The sequence below is a fragment of the Cuculus canorus genome, chromosome 2 (genome assembly GCF_017976375.1).
Source record: "Cuculus canorus isolate bCucCan1 chromosome 2, bCucCan1.pri, whole genome shotgun sequence".
Taxonomy (NCBI): domain Eukaryota; kingdom Metazoa; phylum Chordata; class Aves; order Cuculiformes; family Cuculidae; genus Cuculus; species Cuculus canorus.
The window spans coordinates 135,416,732-135,435,320 of record NC_071402.1 but is presented as its reverse complement, the minus strand read 5'-3'; the positions used below and the strand labels follow the sequence as shown (position 1 = coordinate 135,435,320).

The following is an 18,589-nucleotide window of genomic DNA, read 5'->3' as shown; positions in this document are numbered from 1 at the left end:
CTGCCTTCTGTTGACGGGATCAGAGGATGCTAGGAGGAAGGAAAAACATTTTGCAAGTTTTCTTTATGTGTTCCTGTGTTGGGAATTATTTTTAGACAGCTTAGTTTTATTGGTTTGGATTTTTTCAGGCAGATCACTGTATTCAAAGCAAAGGTATTTTTCATAACATTTTCAAACATGAGCTGGATCACCTTCAGAAAGATTAACGGATTTGCATTGATGAAATATTGCAACACACAAGACATAATTACTCTCTTATTACTCTCTACAGCTACCTGAAAGGAGGTTGTGGAGAGGAGGGAGCTGGCCTCTGCTCCCAAGTGACTGAGGACAGGGCAAGGGGGAATGGCCTGAAGCTCCGCCAAGGGAGGTTCAGGCTGGATATGAGAAAAAAATTCTTCATGGAAAGAGTCATTGGGCACTGGCAGAGGCTGCCCAGGGAGGTGGTCGAGTCACCTTCCCTGGAGGTGTTTAAGGAATGGGTTGATGAAGTGCTTAGGGACATGGTTTAAGGGAGTGCTAGGAATGGTTGGACTCGATGATCCAGTGGGTCCTTTCCAATCTGGTGATTCTATGATTCTGTGATAATTACTGGTCTTACACCTGATACTTCTCTCCCTTATGTCTACTACCTACTAGCACTGATTTAACCAATTTTTCTTCTGAATTAAGGTCAGATCAATTATCTCACAGAAAGCAAGCTTATTTGTGAATCAATTACTGCCTACGCGGGTTTTGTGCTACTATTTTTCCAATCTTTCTTGATAAATGAGAAGCTATTAAGTTTGGACAAATATTTTCACAAATCAGTTAGTAGGCAGGCAACAATAACAATTCTGAAAGATTTCCACAGAAATAAGCTCACTGCTTCTGTCTGTTTGTGGTGAAATAATTTTAAGTGATTTTTGCATATGTGTTGCCAATCTGGCAGATATAGTTGCAGAAAATGCAATTAATAGGTAAATGTGGCACAAAGGATGGGAGGCTGCATTCTAAACTGCTCAGTTGTTTTGAGTATTCAGGATCACAAATCAATAATGAAATCAATCATTTCTTCTCAGAATTACCCACTTTGTGTACAGTAGGGAGTTATTAAGAGCTTGCCTGATCTGCTGTAGCTGTTGGTCTTAGTGATGTTTTCAGCTGAAAGACAATTAGATCCTGAGGGTGTGTCCAAATATGAGACAAACCTTGGGGACATTTACAAAGACACAAAATAGAAAAAAAATCCAGTAAGCTACTGTGTAACCAAGCATCAATCCAATAACCACAAACCTAGCTAGTTGATCACCAAATACAGATGTGTTTCTAAAGAAATAGCAGTCAAGGAGACAGCATAAAAGGAAAAAAGGTTGTGAGAAAAAAAAAAAAAGATACGGTATCACAGCCATAAAAGTTGCTACTGCCTACATAATTCTCTTTTCCTGTCAGTTTATCCAGTGCAGGCACTTATTGCAGCCTCTGTCAAGGCTCACTCTCCAGAATTTAGCTGTCTGGAGATATGGTTTTTTTTGCTGTGACACGTCTTAAAGACCCATACTTATTCACTCCATCCTCCTCTAACTCCAATGACTCATAATACTTTTCTGTATCCCTTCCAAAATTACTTATCTTGCTTCAAACTTTCCACATAGTTGCTCCAGTCTATCTTCTGTATTTCTTCTGTATTTTCTCTTTTAGTATTAGGATTTCTGTCAAACTCATGTTTGCTAGGATCTAGTCACTAGATCTCTGCCATGTCTTTTCTATTCATGTTGCCTGATGCTGTGTCAAACCCCTGCACAGTTCATCTTACTGTCTCTTTTTCTCCTCTCTTGTCTCTTGGCTTTACTCACACTTCTGTTTTCAAAGTTTACCTATAAAAACCTTTTCCTTCCTGATTACAGTTCCTAATTTCACTCAGTGCCTGCTCTAATTTCTTTATTAGCTCTGTAACTATATAATTAAACTGTGCCACATTTTCTGAAACATCTGGCAAGAAACAAGCATTCCAAATAAACTTGTAGTATTATTCAAAAGGTCACTATTAACTACTTCCTGACTAGCTCTGTTTCTATCAACATGTACTATGTCTTGGCTTTGCTGATAAATCTGGGATGGGAACAGTATTTTGGTTTGGTGGTTAAAACTCCCTGAAGAGTAGTCTCCAACTACTCTGAGACAGACAACAGTATAATTTAAAGAGACTGTAATAATACACAGGGATAAAAGTTTCCTGTAAAATTTGACATAATTTAAAAAGCACTGAGATGCTTCAAAGAGTGTTCTTTCTTCAAAATGGACCTCAGCTTTCCTAAATCCATTATGTGTTAGTCCCACAGACCACTTATTAGCACAGTAAAGGGTACCTTTTACTGGAAAGAAAAACTTCCCTACGTGGCCTCCTTCAGGTATATACTGGCAGTGTTTGATTCTGCTAAACCTAAGAGCAAAGTCTAATGCAAAGACTTGAAACATCCCTGGGGATCCATGGGGGTTCCTAAGTCAGCACAGCTCTCCATGTTTGCACATTAGCCTGTGACAGATGCACTAACTAGGCTGCCAAGTTGTTAAGCAATCGCTACAGGCCTTGAGTTATGATTACAAGCAGTCCTTGTTACCAGACACCTACTGCTTTAACATCAACAATGAAGATGAGTCATTAAAGGAGCTTCAGAGCACCAGTGAACAGGTGCTGAGACAAATAGGTCTGTCTGCTGTGCTGGTGTATGCTGTGACATGTAAAAGAACGCTGCTCCAGGGTGTTCTTTGCATTACTCTCTCTCTCTTCCAAACGTCTGTCTCAAATATTGAAACTCCACTCCTGCTGTAAGCTTGAAGGGAGAAGGGATTTTACTCTTCCTCCAGCACCTTGCTGATTTTAGAAGATTCTATCGGTCTATCCCAGTCTGAAAATCTTGTTTATTTGAGTCTTTCCACTGATCATATTAATACAGCTCCTCCGAGCTTTTTCTGTACAACAGCAGCAGTTTTATAGATTGGCATGAAGCCATCATATGAATTTCAATCTGATACAACCCGGGAAAGTTGCAGTTGGCAGCAGGTAAACTGACATGGTCTTGTCCACAGAGGCAGGAAGATGACCTTGCAGTTCAAGGTTGGTTAGAAGATTATCCTTATAATTCTCAGACACATTAATTTAATAGGTACTGCTAATTTAATAGGTACTGCTTTTTGTCACTTCTACCAGAGAAAATTTCCCCATAGTCCTGCTGTAAAGGGGAATTTCCTAGCCCTGGAAATATTTACCAGCAGTAATCCACCATCTTTTTTCACTTTTGTCTCTGTAAAGACAAATAGCCCCAGGCAGAGTAGACAAGGATGGAAGAAGTTGTAGACATAGACTTTTTTGACTGCTCTATATGTGAGAAGCATAACAGTGAGCAAGCACACATGACAAATATTGAAAGAGCTGTATGTCCTTTAAAACAACATCCTTACTCAAACTGGGATTAAATAAATATTAAGATTAAATATTCACTTAAACAATAAAGGAATTAAAATAGGTCAGTATCTCAACCTCACATCTTTAAACTTTACTTCTTGGAATGACCTTACAATCTGATGCAACTTAATTGCATAATTGACTTGTTACAGTACTAGGACTTGGAGACACAGCTTGATCCACTGCAGATCACCAAAGGACGCTATGGCATCTTTATGCCCATGGTAATTCACAAACTTCAGAGCAGTCAGTTGGAGAAAAATGCTTCAAAAAATCAGTCTATGTTCCATTTGATGCAGATCCATCAATCCTATTCTGTGCAGAGGGCTTCAGAGCTAGTGAGACTTGTCCAGCTGCCAACTATATTTATTTCAGATCCTGTGTTACTAGACAGTGACTATGATTTTTTTGGCATTGTTTCCAACAACGATGAACTGGAGCAGAGTTCTGCCACTTTTCCTCTCCAAGGAAGGTGAACCTGCAGGCAGACCAGGAGGTGGCTGTTCAATTTGAAGAACAGATGTCCGGAAATGCTTTCTCAGGCCGAGCAGAGACTTCCCTGTCTGCTCAGTATCCTGATACACTACACATTCCCAAACACGCTAAGCACATTTGTTTTCCACCTGTAGTCAGTCTGTGAATTATCTGTGTGCTTTCAGAGAGGGTACAGGTTTAACTGAATGGACAGCTGGTACCTGATATTGATACCCACTGCCACAGGAAGGATGTGCCTATTCAAACTAAGTCCAATGACAACATTCATATTTAGAATTATGTGCAAACACATAAGCAGATATGGGTTTGAAATAACATCCATTTCTCCAACTATTGTCAGGATTATTTCTTAGGAAGAAAAAAACGAACACATTTCAAAAATGAACAAGCTGTAATAGAGGTAAATTAAATGCAGTCAGTGAGATGTCACAGTCTCTATTGTCAATGGTTCAAATGTAAACACGATGTCCTAATCATGAGATTTTAAAAACGAGTCCTTAAGTTAGAAAGAACAGAACTGGTGTCAGTAGGTTTCAGTGATGCTGTGTCTTGGTGTAAACTCCCTCAGAAACTCACTCTGAACCAATGAGGGAAAACATCCCTCTCTTCCAGTTAGATTCCCAAACACAGATCTTATCAAAGCTTAGGAATTACAAATTTGAGAGTTAGGTTTAAAGTACTTGAACTTCTGCATGTGCCAATTCTGTGATAATCAATTTAAATTCCACAGAAAAATGCTTAAAGAAAAAAATATGAAGAGATACCAGCACTGTGTTAAAGGGATGCCACCTACTGGGCATCTCATCAACTTCCTGTAAAAGACCTGGAGAGGTAAGTAAGTAGGTCTGAGAAAACTCAAAAAGCCTGCTTTGCGGGAAATCTCCCTATAATTGAAAAACAAACAAATGAAAAATAGAATTCTGTGCTTCTTAAGCTAAGGGTTTACCAAAACACTGTGTTTTTCTCTCTTTTCTGCCAGCATTCCCATCCATCCTTTTTTCCTCCTGTAATAGCAGCAGCAGCAATAGCTACATTTCATGAACTTTTATTCTTTGTATTTTCCTCTTAACTCTTCCCATTTTGGTGCCTATATTCCTGCTGAGGAGGTTGCATCTTAACAATCTGTTTACCAGTTATTTCCATTCTCCTCCCTTCGGCTAACAGGCACTGTCCAGACTTCTCACAGAAAACAATTAAAGATGCAACATATGCACACACATGTGAAGATAGCACAAGCAAACACAATGGTATTAATATTATGCTTTAGGGGAAAATCAGACTGTGCTTTAGGGTCTCCTTCATATGTGGTCTAAAAGAAAAGTTAAAAAGGAGGTTTCATCTTTGAATTTATATTTCCTAGTTTTGTGACATTATCTCACCCCTGTTACTTAATTGTGCTGCCACTACATACTGTTTATATGATTGGTTTTGCTTTTTGTGACCAATTATACTATTCTGGCAGATTTAAAAGACTTTGAAACAAACATTGATTACATTTATACAATCTCTAGCTTCCTTTTCACTGAGAGATTAATGCAAAGTGATATTAATTGTATAAGCAGACTATAATTCTTTGCAATAGAATTTATTCTCATTTTTAATATGATCAGTCTTCACTATATTGACAGTACAAAGAGGACTTCATATGAATCAACTGTTTTCAAGTAAGAATTAAGGCTTTAATACAATAATAGTGCAGTGTACAACAGGTCAGACGGTTGGTTCGCATAGTTTTAAAACCAACACCATTATGCCTACTAAAGGTATTTTCCTTTATGTAGTTGAAAGAAGTATTTGGTGCAGTAGCTGATGTAGTAGCAGCACAGGTATGCTTTTTAGCCAGCAGTAAACAGTTTCTTCCTCTCAGCCACACCACAATGAGCCTACTCACATTTTTGTAATTGCCCACTCCATGGGAACTCCGTTATTTTTTTAACACGTCAGTTCTGTTAGCACGGCACAATAGTTTGTCTTCATCCAGAACCCACGTGTCAGCAAGTCCACTCTTTAAAACCATGCTCAGAGTTCTCATGCCAGGACTGTCAAAAGAAACAATCATCACATTACAAAAATCTCAGAGCATGTCTGCTCAGTGGTTGGAAGTGACAACTCTCCATGGGGACAACTCTCCATGAAGACAACTGTCCACAGGGATTCATTAAAGTTAGGCTTAGAGTTGTCCCCATGAAAAGTCGTCCCTGGACAGAGTGGGCAAATCTGGATGCGTCTGAGACTGACACTGAGGCAACCTGAGGCAGCGAGCAGAGAGCAACGATGCAGTCTTTTGTGTTCAGAGCTTCATTGGACTGGCACACCACTTCTGGCCCCTTCCAGACCAGAACTAACCAGCACAGTTTGGAGCAGCACTGCTGCAACAGGCATACCCCTATTCCATGTGTCTGCCAGGCCAGAAAAAGCAGACAGGGTTGCTGGCATGTAGCTTCCCTGGATTACAGTTTCTGAGGCCACCACACACAGGCTCAGTGCTGGGAGCACCTGAGACCAGCCAAGTCTTAATTAATTAATTTTGCTTCATGCATTTTTATTGCATTTTACCACTCTACTTCCAGGCATAAAAAGGACAGATGCTCTGATTCCAGTCTGCAGAAATGATGGGAATAAAAATGCAAAAAAGGGGGATTTTTCATTACTAGCCACCTAGACTGGCTCTAAACAGGATAGCAAAACAAGATCTGTAAGTAGATGAGACAGGAACCTTGTTTCAGAGTGACTGGAATTTGCATTATGCACACACATTATGCTTTAAGAGTGTATCTCTTAGCTGCACAAATCCTTTATCCTACCTACTTCCAAGTGGTAGATAGATTTTGGTTTTCTCCCCTCGGAGAAAGCCACATGGTACAAGTTAGCTTGTACAGTAGTTTGATAAGTACTACATTCCTCCTATCTGCGTGTCAGTGCTTCTTGCTGTTTCCTTGAAGGTTACATTTACTTAGGATAAGGATGCTGTAGGAAATAGTTTGGGAAATGCTGCTTTAATAAAACAATAAAAAACAACTAAATCACCAGCTTTTAAGAACAACAAGCCCACCATCTCACCCTTTTCATCCTCATGCTTTTATTATACCCAGGGATTTCAGATAATACCTTGTTGAAACGTCAAACAGAATGAAGGAGAGGAAACTGCTCAGCAATAACAGTATACAAGTTAAACAAGAAGGAAAACAAGTAAAGACAGTTTTCCACTAGATCTCTCTCTCAAATTAATGTGTGAATACCTGAAGTGGTTTCCACTCTCTCCAAAAGTCTATCCTTTTCTTTCTTTTTTTTACTGCCCCCTGCATAAGATTTGACTGGAGGTTCTGTCATGTTAACTACACATAAACATATTGCTCTGGGACTCAGCAGACTCTGAGACAGACAATGTATCGAGTAGGATTATACCAGTATGATATTCCTCTCTCTATGTTATGTATACACTACAAGTATGAAAACCTATGAGTAACACTAGAAGCGTCTTAAGCATGGTAAACAAGTAAGTATCACTGATATTTTACAGTATCCCATATTCTAACTACTTGAACAGGAGATCACACCTTCTATTAGTTTCCATCACAGAAAAACTCACTACTGACACGCTTCAGTCTCAATGACAGGATGGCAGCACTTTCAGTTACGGGAACTAACATATGATCTAGCACTTCTTCATTCTCCTGCAATGTTTACAATCAACTTTAAAAAACCCCAACAAATATTAAAATTAAGCAGATGATGAGGAACAGAGGTGCACCTCTTGTGTCAAGCTAATGCAAATGATCCACATAGAAAACGAGAGTTCTTCATGGGCTAGCACTAAACATGAAAGCTAACAGACTGGCTGTCATATTGCCACCTTCTATAAGTCTGGTGAGTTTTAACTACTCACCAGCATTAAAATCAGTAAACTCCCTGCTCAGAGCAGGGCTAACTTCAAAGTTGTATCTGGTTATACAGGATGACATTAAGGCTAGTTTTTAATTTCTGTAAGATGCAAATTTCACTGCCTCTGTGGGCAATCTGTTCCAGTGCTGAAGTGTTCTTGTTCATCTGCTCGCTAATGATTTGGATCCAACTGTGATTTAGAAATGTCCCCAGTATCATGTGATTAACACTATTGGTTTTTAGTGGCAGTCACTCTGGTAAAAGGGTAAGATTTTCCACTACGTCAAGATGTCTCTTCTCTGACAATCCTGCACAGATGATATATCAGCAGGCACTTTTTAAATGCTGCCTTCTGGATAACGTGTTTGAAGGCATTAATTAGCTGCCCTCCTTGTCCTATCTGACTTTACCGTACCAAATTTTGCATCTAGCATAATGACTATGCTTGTTAGAGAGGCTTGGAAATTATGTCATTTAACATGAGTGGGTTGTTCTGCTCCTGTATCATTGCATGATTGTTCTTGAGTCAATTTGTTCCTGATTCATTGCCTTAAAGATACTTAATATCTATGCATACATGGAATACCCTATCATTTTTCTTCTCTACTGCCATGATCAAGAGTACCCTTTCCCATGGCTTCTTCACTTTTCTAATTAATGTCTTTATTGCTAAGGGGCTTAGAGTGGAAATAATAGTTACTACAGTGCAGTGTGCACTTCTGGTACTTTCTTATAGATAGATTTTGCAGCAAGCAGTTGACATGCTCTGTCTTCAAACACACATGGAAATTTACTATTACAGAGTCCTGTCAGGCTACATACATTTTCACTGCTCTTAATTTTTTAATCAAATGTAATAAATAGCTAGACTTTACATCCAGAATTAATCCTGCAGGAGTGTCTATTATAGATATCTGGATGCTTACTTGTATCCTTGGACTTTAATCTACACAGAATAAATGTTCTCGTATCCTACTAGCCTTTTTATGTTTTGTGCCACAGGTTCAATTTTTCCTGTAGTCAGTCTGCAAAACTGTACCCCTGTATTGATGCGCATTACTATGGTTATCTCTTCTGGATTTGTTTTAAAAGTTGCATGTCTTACCACTATAGATCTTCTTTTACGAGCAACATTGCTGCTGGCTACTTTCCCCAAAGACATTCTTTAGCTGCACATATTGACGGCTTTGATCTCGTCAGCTTTCTTTGCAGTATTTTACATCTTCTCAAACACCTGGCTTTCATTTTTCATTGTATGATACTTCCAAACTCACTGGCAATTTGCTGGGTTTGTGCCTCTGCAGTATGCTTCTCTTCTTATGCATATTCTACTTGATGCTTCTCTCAGGGATTGTGCCTACAAGTGACTGCTAACCTCCCAAATTTTATCATCTACATGTCATGAGAATTACTGAGGTGTCCTCTCATCTGCTCTGTGTCTCTAACACTCCAGCCATTCCAGTGGTATTTTAGGATGTGCAAATGTCCTCCATTAACATACATATTGTTATTTTTTCTTTACACCATCGTATTAGAAGTTTCCAGCACCCCACTCTCCTCTACAAAAACAGTCTTTATCATCAGTTACAGCTAGCTGGTTCACTCACACCAAAGGACTCAGTAGATCCTCAATTTTCCAAAGAGTTCCTCCCTGAACAAAGAATTCGTCTCTCTGAAACCATATATCTCAAGTCACTACAACAGTCCATCCACATTTCTTCTGTTAGCTTCAGAAGTTTTCCCTTACAAACATCTACATATGTTTTCATCTGTCTGTAAAGAAGAACATGAGAGAGAATGAGAGAATCCTTCTCCTTCTGTGCCTGCCATCCAGAAAACCCAACTCCATCAACTAAATCTGTTAAATTTACTGATAGTAAGATATAGATTTGATTAAAAAAATCATTCAATTCATTAATATGTTTCTATTTTCATTGAAAAAATGGAACATTTTCAACAGTAAAATTAGTTCTTAAAATCATTTTATAAAATTCTACACTGAAGTAATTGGCATAAGTAACTACCTTTAAATGTTAAAATTGTGTGATTTCTCCATGTGGTATTATGTATGGGTTGAAAACCACAATTCATCACTTCAAGAAACCTCTTTGATGTGGTATGTGGCACGCTTGTAACATATTTGATAATCTATATTATAGTAAATAATATACTGAGCATATGCTGCAAGATATTTACATAAATAGAGGATTTGATACTAATAAAACATTGTCCCAATATCTTGTGAGGGTATAAAGATAATTCCTGTTAATAGTTAAGGTTCCACAAGGTCTTTTCTGTGTAGAGTGCATACATATCTCCTTCCTGCTTAACCGTACTAAATTCTCATGCTCTACAGGCCATTAAGCCCCCTTTTTTCCTCTTATTAAAGGAGAGGCTGCTGTGTTTTTCACCATGGGTAGTTTAAATACAAAAAGTTGTGTCCTTTCTATCACTGCACAGACAACTCAAACAGCTACAGCTATGCCAAAATGTTGGAGTGGGCTTGGATTTTTAGTTTGCATGTAGATCTCAGACGTGAATTATTTTGGATGGTAGTTGAAAGAGAAGAAGTGATACAGTTATGTGGTGACGATCTACAGGTTTTTCCAGTGATGAGCTCTGATTACATTAGACAATTCATGGGGTGAACACTTTTCCTTCAGAACACTGCAGGTGTGATTGCCAATAGTCAGCTGGCATTTAAACACCTATAAATCCAAACGTACATGTTTGATTTTCAGTGCTGAAATTAGTCTTCTCTTTAGAAAGCATATATTGTCAAATACCATGAGACAATAAAACCAAAAGATATGGTAAAATCCAGCAGAGCAGAAAATACTGGATCTGCTTTATCTGTGAGAACATATGGTAACAATGACTATTATTTATTACTTGATCCTACTTCAATCGAAAATGTACTTGGCAACACGTGAACACAGAGGAAAATATTGTAATGTAACGCACACAGCTTGACTTAAATGAGTCAAGCCCTCGAGCAGACTGTAGTAGGGTAAGCAGCCCCCAGAAAATTAAAGGAAGTGTCCTCACACCCAATTTGTTCCCCATCACCGTGTCTTTCTCAAGACCAAGGCTTGAAGGATTTGCTAAACTTCAGGCACTACAATTCTGCAGGGTCTGGAGTACATTATCAGCTGTTATGGGTTACTCTTCCAGTTCCTGTACAGATGTTCTTAAACAGCATCAAGCAAAGCCAAAGACTTACCAAAGATGCTCCAAACTGGTCAGATTACGCTACCCTTTGAATCAGCCTTACACTAAACCTGTTTGCCCTTTTCCTTTGTTAGAAATAGAGTTCTTGGAAGAGTTGCAATATAAAACGCCAAGGCTCAATAATCCACCCAAACACCTGTATAATCAACTACACCGGTATCAGTGGTCTGTCTTCTCAATACACTGTATATACAAAAGTAAATCCTGGAATGTAAATTAAATTTCCCCTGATACAGTAAAGGTAAATGGATGACTGCTGTCTGTTAGTTAATGAGACATTTTGTAACATAACTTTTCAGAAGGCTACTCCTACCACTAAACGCTCGGCTACTTACACCATTCAAAGCACCTCTTTCTTCTAAGTTGTTCCTTTTCTGAAAAATTTTCATTCTCTATTTTTTTTTTGTTATTTGATGTAATTTCTGCATCCCATACCTTTCAGTCTTCATAGTGTTTCCATCCCAGCAGCAACAGCATAGCTGATGATAATAGCACCAAACCCACCATTCTCCTTCAGTATTGCTTGGAGAGTACAGATTTGGAGACGAAAAAAAATGAGGAACCCACTAGGAGCTGGACTGACTGGTGAGAACAGAAAGAGTTCTATTAGGAGAGCTAAAACTTCAGTCACATAAGGAAACTCAGCAATCTTAGATATCTTTCTCTAACAAAGTCAAGGAAAAAAAAAGCTTCTCTAAGCAATCAAAGTAGCGACAGTGTAAGCACCCTCTCTCTCCTGTCCTTCAATATTTAAGGCTGGAAGAGAGAGCACAAAGTATTGCTTAAGAGTATGAAATGCTCGCACCCACAAGGTGTTTCAGGCTGCTAGGATAGTTTGGAGAGGGACTGTCATGAAAATCTAAAGACTATCAAATACCTTTTGTTTTTCGTTGTAGTCCAACAGATGAGAGAAGACAGCTCCTAACATATAAAGAGCTATAACTTAATCGAACAGTATTTATTCCTCTTCGGTGAGGAATCATACTTGTCCATGCAAAGATGCTTACCATCTGCTTGTTAGCTCATATACAGCAAATTACACCATCATGTTTCAACAATGAAAACAGTGCAGAATGTATGAGAAGGGGCTAGTTATGAAGCAGCTGCACAGCTACAGGTAACTAAGACTACAAATACAAGCTGCTAACTAACGCTACAGGTAACTGAGACTATATGAATGGAGACAAACAAGAAAGTCAGTTGGAGCAAATCACATGGTGATAGCTCTGCACAAAAGCATGTAGCTTGTGCAACAGAAGTGAGACACAAACAGATTCTATGCTGAAGGCAGTATAGAGCATCACCAGTTTGATACTGCATTGCAACAGGGGTAAATTTAAAAGGGAAAAAAAAATCACTTGTGACGTTCATGTTACTTCTTCACAGATCACTTAAATCAAGACAACTTCATTTGCTACAGAAAACCACTCTGGCACACACAATCTACAGGGAATATCCAGATACAAACAATATCAATGACATATAACTGGAGAGTTATCTGTGATTTTTCTAAGCAGCTAACACTCGTTACTGATATCAGCTGGAGGGAAATCAAAACTAACAGGAATGGAGTCATCCATCTGCATGCATCACAGCTGTAAGGCTACAGTCATATGAGCTTTCTTGTGTTAGAGCATGCCTCAGTGCTGCCCGAGAGCAGAAGTGGCTAATTCACTCTATGAATTTATTCAGTCTTTGATTAGCTTTCTCACTTTTGCATCAGGCTCTAAACAGTGCCATGGATTGCTGCAATTTTGTTATGCAAGCACTGAAAATAAGTAAATATTTCACCATATAAAACCACACACAGAACATTCAGTTTACAGAATTCAGAGGGGACACTGTGCCAAATGTAGAATCTCATTCCACTCACTAATAAAAAAGTAACATAGAAGTTCAGTTTCTTTTTCTTTTAAAAGTATAGTCAGCACAATATTAACCATTGTGCCTCAACATCTTTTTACTAGGAACTCTGTTTTCCACAGCATTTCACATATTTAAAAGAGATATTTTTAACTGTTAGCTCAGTTCTGAGAAGACAATTCTGAAGACAAGAAACAATTCATCTGGACTCAAGCAACCTCCAAATATGTCTATGAACTCACTTGACGTTGCCTGCAGAAGCATCCAGTTTCTAGGACAAACCAACAGAATAAAAATCTGCTTTTCTAATTATGAAGGGATAGTTCAGCACTTTGTAGCACTTCCAGGAAGAAAACTGATTTCAAACACCTGCTTTTGTGTAATAGCAATTTTCTAACCTGTGCTTCACCTCAAGCTAATGAATGCATCACAAACTAAAGCTAACATGTCAAAGCCACCAACAAACTTACATCGTACCTTTCTACTCCTTTAAAGTACATACTGCTAGAGCTACCATGAATAAAATATAGTGAAACCATGGATTAAAAACTACTGCAAAACTTATCAGATGTATTATTTATCTAATTCTTGCTAATAGTTAATAATATTCATCAAAAGCCACAGACCAAGTTATACGGTCCTTATATACACAGCTGGATAGGACCAAGTACTTGCTAAATAGTGTCAAGGGAAACTACAACACTGAAATGTGATGTGTGAAACTGAAATGTATGCTTATTTCCAAAAACACTACTAAAAGTGTAGTGTGAACAGCCAATTCTGCCAAATCTGTGCCAGGTATTTTATTAAATATAACTGAAGTAATTAATAAAAAAAAAATACAAGGTCCAGAAGTTTATTTTAAAATAGATGCCATTCAGTGTCACCTTTAGTGAAGCACATGGGATTACTGTGAAAAAATAAAACCAGGAGAACTGTAATCATGTCAAGGTGCAGCAGATGCATTTATATGAACTGCATTTTTCAGTTTCTTTTGTGTACTGTGTGTAAAGGCAAGAACTCTAGCACTACATCATCAGTCCATCTCCTCCTGGATCCAGGAAAAGCTCCTCCCTGCAGGTTCCCTGGGTCTCTGGTGCACAGGTTAAGCTGATCCTTGCTGTAAACTGCCTTTCAGGACTAAAGCACTTCAGTATGCAACTTATTGAAAGTAGTATTGTATGCCTGTCTTCCACATGATCCTAATTCAGAAGTCATTTTGGGAACCAGCGAAAAACACAGAGTGACATACCTCTGATGTGCTTCATATTTACTCTCATTCCCAGTGCTATTACCTATCAACCGTGGTCAATGACTCCACTTTCTCATTATGAATGAATACTAAAATTTCTTGTTCTTCCTTGGTTTACTGGTAAGTCTATGTATACATCCATACAAAGCAGCACAGCAGTCAAATAGAGCTCACTACCAGAGGGTAACTACCACCTCCAGGTCTTCTCCACTCTGGGGATCCTTAATCAAAAAGCATGGAGCCAACAGAACAGACATGGTTCACCGGACCATGTCCTTGGTTTGTTGAGCAGATCACCTGAAACATGTGTGTATACCACCTTGTTTAAAAAGGTCTCCAGCTGAAACATTCCAAAGCAGGGAAGTGACTAAAACCAACGTCAAATAGAAAGCAGGTATAAGACCAAAAAATAGCACACAACAAAGAACATGTAATTATGTGATTTCTTTGGCATGCTAGTAAACATTAAGATTAAGTAAACAAGATCAGAGGGAAATAACAAACAACCTTAAAGTACTGGTTATTCATTTCTGGGTACCTTTATTAAAGAATCAATTAACATTCAGTACTGTTAAAAGGTGCTCAGTGTACTCTTGTTAAGTATGAAGTGCTCATGTTTCACACCTAGATCATCTATTGGTCTACTATATGGACTTCAGCAAGATGTCTCTGTCTTTCTTGAGTATTTACATAACAAATTCTTCAAGAGAGTGAATTTACTCTGTGCTTGTAATTCTAGGCCAGGACCTTACTGGGTGCCACTCTAACACAAACAGTGGCTGAAAGTGCTCAGCATATAACGGGATTGACCCTGAAAGGTGCAGGTATGATCTGTGTTAGCATTAATTTGAGTTTCAATATTGACTTCAATAGCAACAGTTACAACCCGAACATCAATTATCAGAAATAAAACTGAGCTTACTAGCTCCTAGAACCATTTTCAGAAGTGAATTTCATGGTGCGTGCTTGCACAACTTCCAGTCAAGAGTAGCTCAATTATTAAGTTGCTTAGTTTCCCCCTAACTGTATCTGCATGCATAATTTTAAAAACAGATATAGAAGAGTCTTTTTTTCTATAAAGTGATTGTCAGGAACTCTGTGTTATGATATGCTCTTTCTTCTTGCACTTTCACTTACACAAAATTTGTGGAAATCATTGGCATTTATGTTGTTCTTGTCAATATTATAATATATAGCAGTACTTGCAAGTGCCCATTTAGCTTCTTACGGGTCCATAGACATTGACTTAAAATTAACAGAGAATACTAACTGGCTGGCTTCTAAGCATTGTTCCATTCTACTTTGATCTGGAAGAGAGTCAGAAGGAAAAAAAATCAGCAAGCACTCTGCAGAACATTGGTTTCATCTTTAATGAAAATGTTCAACTGTTTCAGATGCTTTTCAGAACTATTCTACTGTAGATGTGAAGAAGCAGAAGTTAACTAAACCGGACTCGGTCAGTTTATTAAGCTAATTTTTGTGAATATACTATTCAGTAATATTTCAGCAGGGTTTTTAGAAAAGATGCTTCTGTTGCTTCATTTCCCTTTAAAGCTTATGAAATGCAGAGAACTAAACTAGAATATAGTTTAATTGTTTGCTGACATTTTCATAGGAAGTCAAATCTTTAGCAGTCTATTTGTGAAGTTCTCTGCCATAAGCAACATAATCTGACAACATGCCCTGCAATACTGTCTAATATCTCTGTATACAGTACATACACAAACTGCAATCTGACTTGTTTATGATCTATTCTGATTAAATAGCCCATTTTAAGAGTATCAGGTTACCAGAACTGCCTGCTCTTCTTGAAAGCACAAACCAGTTTATTACATAGAGAGATTATTTAAAAATATTAAGACCTGTGTGGCTCTTACCCATGATTCCAAAGCAGTGCTATGGTGAGCTGTTAGAAATGCCATCACTAGCCAAATTTAAACAGTGTCACTTGCATTTCTAACCACAGTTGACTGGCATTTACTATAAATGATAATTAAGACCTACAGTGAAGCCTGCTCTGTAGAGGGGTTAATTGGGATTTTGCCACCGATGTCAACAGGGCCAGCATTTACCTAAGAATACAAAGTCTACATGCTTTACTACATACTGCTAGGTACTGAAACACAATGGTTTAGTTAATTCAGAATAATTTCCTGTCAGTCAGACTATGATAGCTACAGTAAGCATTAGAGAGGTAACTTAGCAAAGGTTACCTACTGGTAAAGGTTGTCAGATGTCTGAAGAAATTAAAAGGAAATATTAGCTCTACTATATTTAATTTACCTACTTGACAGTTATTCTTAGGATTCTGAGTGGTGAATTAAATTCCCTCTTCAGCTTGACACCACCTGCAGTTTGAGCTGTTAGTAGCACAGAAATGTCATCCTGGTCAGCCCTGATACATTCAGCTCTAGAGTAGCATAGGGGCCCTTCCACTGACAAAATACGAGGGCTCTCCACCTGAATACCACCCTACCGACACTGGAGGGGAAGAGAAGCAGAAGCAAGAGCTTTATTTCATTTGGTGCCACAAAGGCGTTTTAATGTGACAGCTTGATTAACTCATTCTAAACATCCTTTAGCCAGGCTACTGAACTCTTCTGTAAGTGGGGAAGTGGACAGACTTGGGAAGAATATCACAAGCTGCATTGCCCTTAAGAAGTTCAGGTAGCCAGCGTACCTAAAGCATGGCACGGGGGCATCTGTTAGCTATTCACAATATTGACTTTAAGAGGTCTTGGGATACACATCTTTCCATTTGCTCTTTTTATGAATGATTTTTTTTCATTCATCATTTCGATTACGATTGACATTCTGTAGCTAAAATAAACCAGAAGTTTTTTCTCTTTTCTTTACAAATTTTCAACTACATTAACCTCGTCAAAAAGCCTGCAAGAATGAAATCAATACAGCAATTTAAAGACAAAATTGGCAGGCATTTATATTGTACTTGGCCACATCCAGTAAACAGCCTCATACATCAACCTACCGTCATCAGCGGCAATATTCCGAAAGCTACTAATGTTGTTTTTACATTTGCAGTGTCAGATGACAAAGGAAGTACAGATATCGGCGCAGCAGATGAAAAATAACATGCAAATAATATCTACATGCATGAGGAGCACGGACTAATGTCTTGGGTGTCATTTAAACGCCTTGCACTCGCAGGATGGAGAACGGCAACTCTCCAATCCCCACCGCGGCGCCCGTCCGCTGGCAGCGGAGCCCCCGGGATGCGCCGCTCCCGAGGCTGCGGGCACCCGCCACCCGCCGCTGCCGCGGGTCGCAGCTCCTGCACCTTCCCCCTTCTGCCCCCCCTCTATCTTAGGCTGCGATGCCAGGCGGGTTCTGCCTCCTGCGGCGGGTGGGGACGAGCGGGCAGAGAAGTTGCCGGGACTTACGGTGGCAGCGCTCCCGTCCTCCCGTCACCTCGGGCCACCCCGCACCGGGCGCCGAGGCGCCCGCTCCCCGAACCCCGCCCGGTGCCAACGCGCGTCCTGGAGGGGGCGGGCGAGCCGAGCACTTCACCGGCGCTCGGAGAGGCACCGCCGAGAGCCGAGCCCCTCCGGCGGGGCTGTGCCTCGGCGAGCATCCTCCTCTTGTCGCCTGCCACGCGCCCACCCCTTGCTCCCCCTCCGGGCTCCGCGCTGCGGGGCGGACAGCGAGCGCCCGGCGGCGGCGCCTCCCCCGCCACCGCCTCCCCGCGGCTCCCGGCTGCGGGGAGGGGGCGGCGAGGCGAGTGGGGAGCCCGCAGCATACCCCCGTTCTGCCCGCGGCATCCCCCCGTTCTGCCCGCGGCGAGGAGACCCCTTTCCCCTCCGGTGCGTCCCCGAACCGCCGCGAGGATGCATCTCCTCGCGGTCCTCACGCGGAACCGCCGCCGCCCTCCTCCTCTCGGAGAAGTTGCTCTGCCCCGAGCCGGCGTTTCGGAACCGTTCCGGGTAGCTTTGGGAACGGGAACACCGGTGGGGCGGGGGGCGAACCTCCGCCGCTCGGGCACCTGTGCGCAGCTGCAGCCCCGCATCCCCCCGGCTCCTCCGCGGCTCCCCCAACTTGCGCCACCCGTTTACCTGTGGTCCACCGAGCCGTGGAGAACCCACCAACAAGGGATGTCCGCAGCACTCACCAGACGGCAAAAGCATCTAAATTCCCGTTTCTGCTCCAGAAGTTATGTAAGCGTTTCAAACAAAAAGGAGGGGCCAAGGAAGAACCTGTTGTGAGCGCCTCTGGTCTGCTCGGAAGAGCAGCCCCTCGCTACAGCGGGCATCCAAAGGCCACCGAGCAGCGCTCCCCACCTTGCAGGAGAGCGCCAAGTGATGATGCCTGAAGTACTGCAGGGGAAGACTTCTCTGCCGCGACCGCTCCAAGCTGCCCGATATTTAACTATCTAGAAAGCCCCAGTACGGCTGGGAGAGGGAGCG

At 40.5% G+C, this 18,589-nt stretch overlaps 1 protein-coding gene across 5 annotated transcripts in view; it reads right to left on the bottom strand.

The window, feature by feature from the left end:
• The window catches only part of CALCR (calcitonin receptor), a 149,931-nt gene extending 131,584 nt beyond the window's left edge, over nucleotides 1-18,347 (bottom strand). For 2 of the 5 annotated variants that reach the window (XM_054060435.1, XM_054060439.1), the window contains exons 1-2: nucleotides 18,239-18,346; nucleotides 11,489-11,635 (exon numbers count right to left, since the gene is read on the bottom strand). In XM_054060435.1, the coding sequence (XP_053916410.1) occupies nucleotides 11,489-11,502 (14 nt within the window). In that variant the 5' untranslated portion in view covers nucleotides 11,503-11,635; nucleotides 18,239-18,346. Of the gene's footprint in view, nucleotides 1-11,488; nucleotides 11,636-17,569; nucleotides 17,756-18,238 lie in introns of those variants that run through there. The other 3 variants (XM_054060436.1, XM_054060438.1, XM_054060437.1) reach the window with 3 other exon arrangements.
• Between the last annotated feature and the right edge of the window lie 242 nt (nucleotides 18,348-18,589).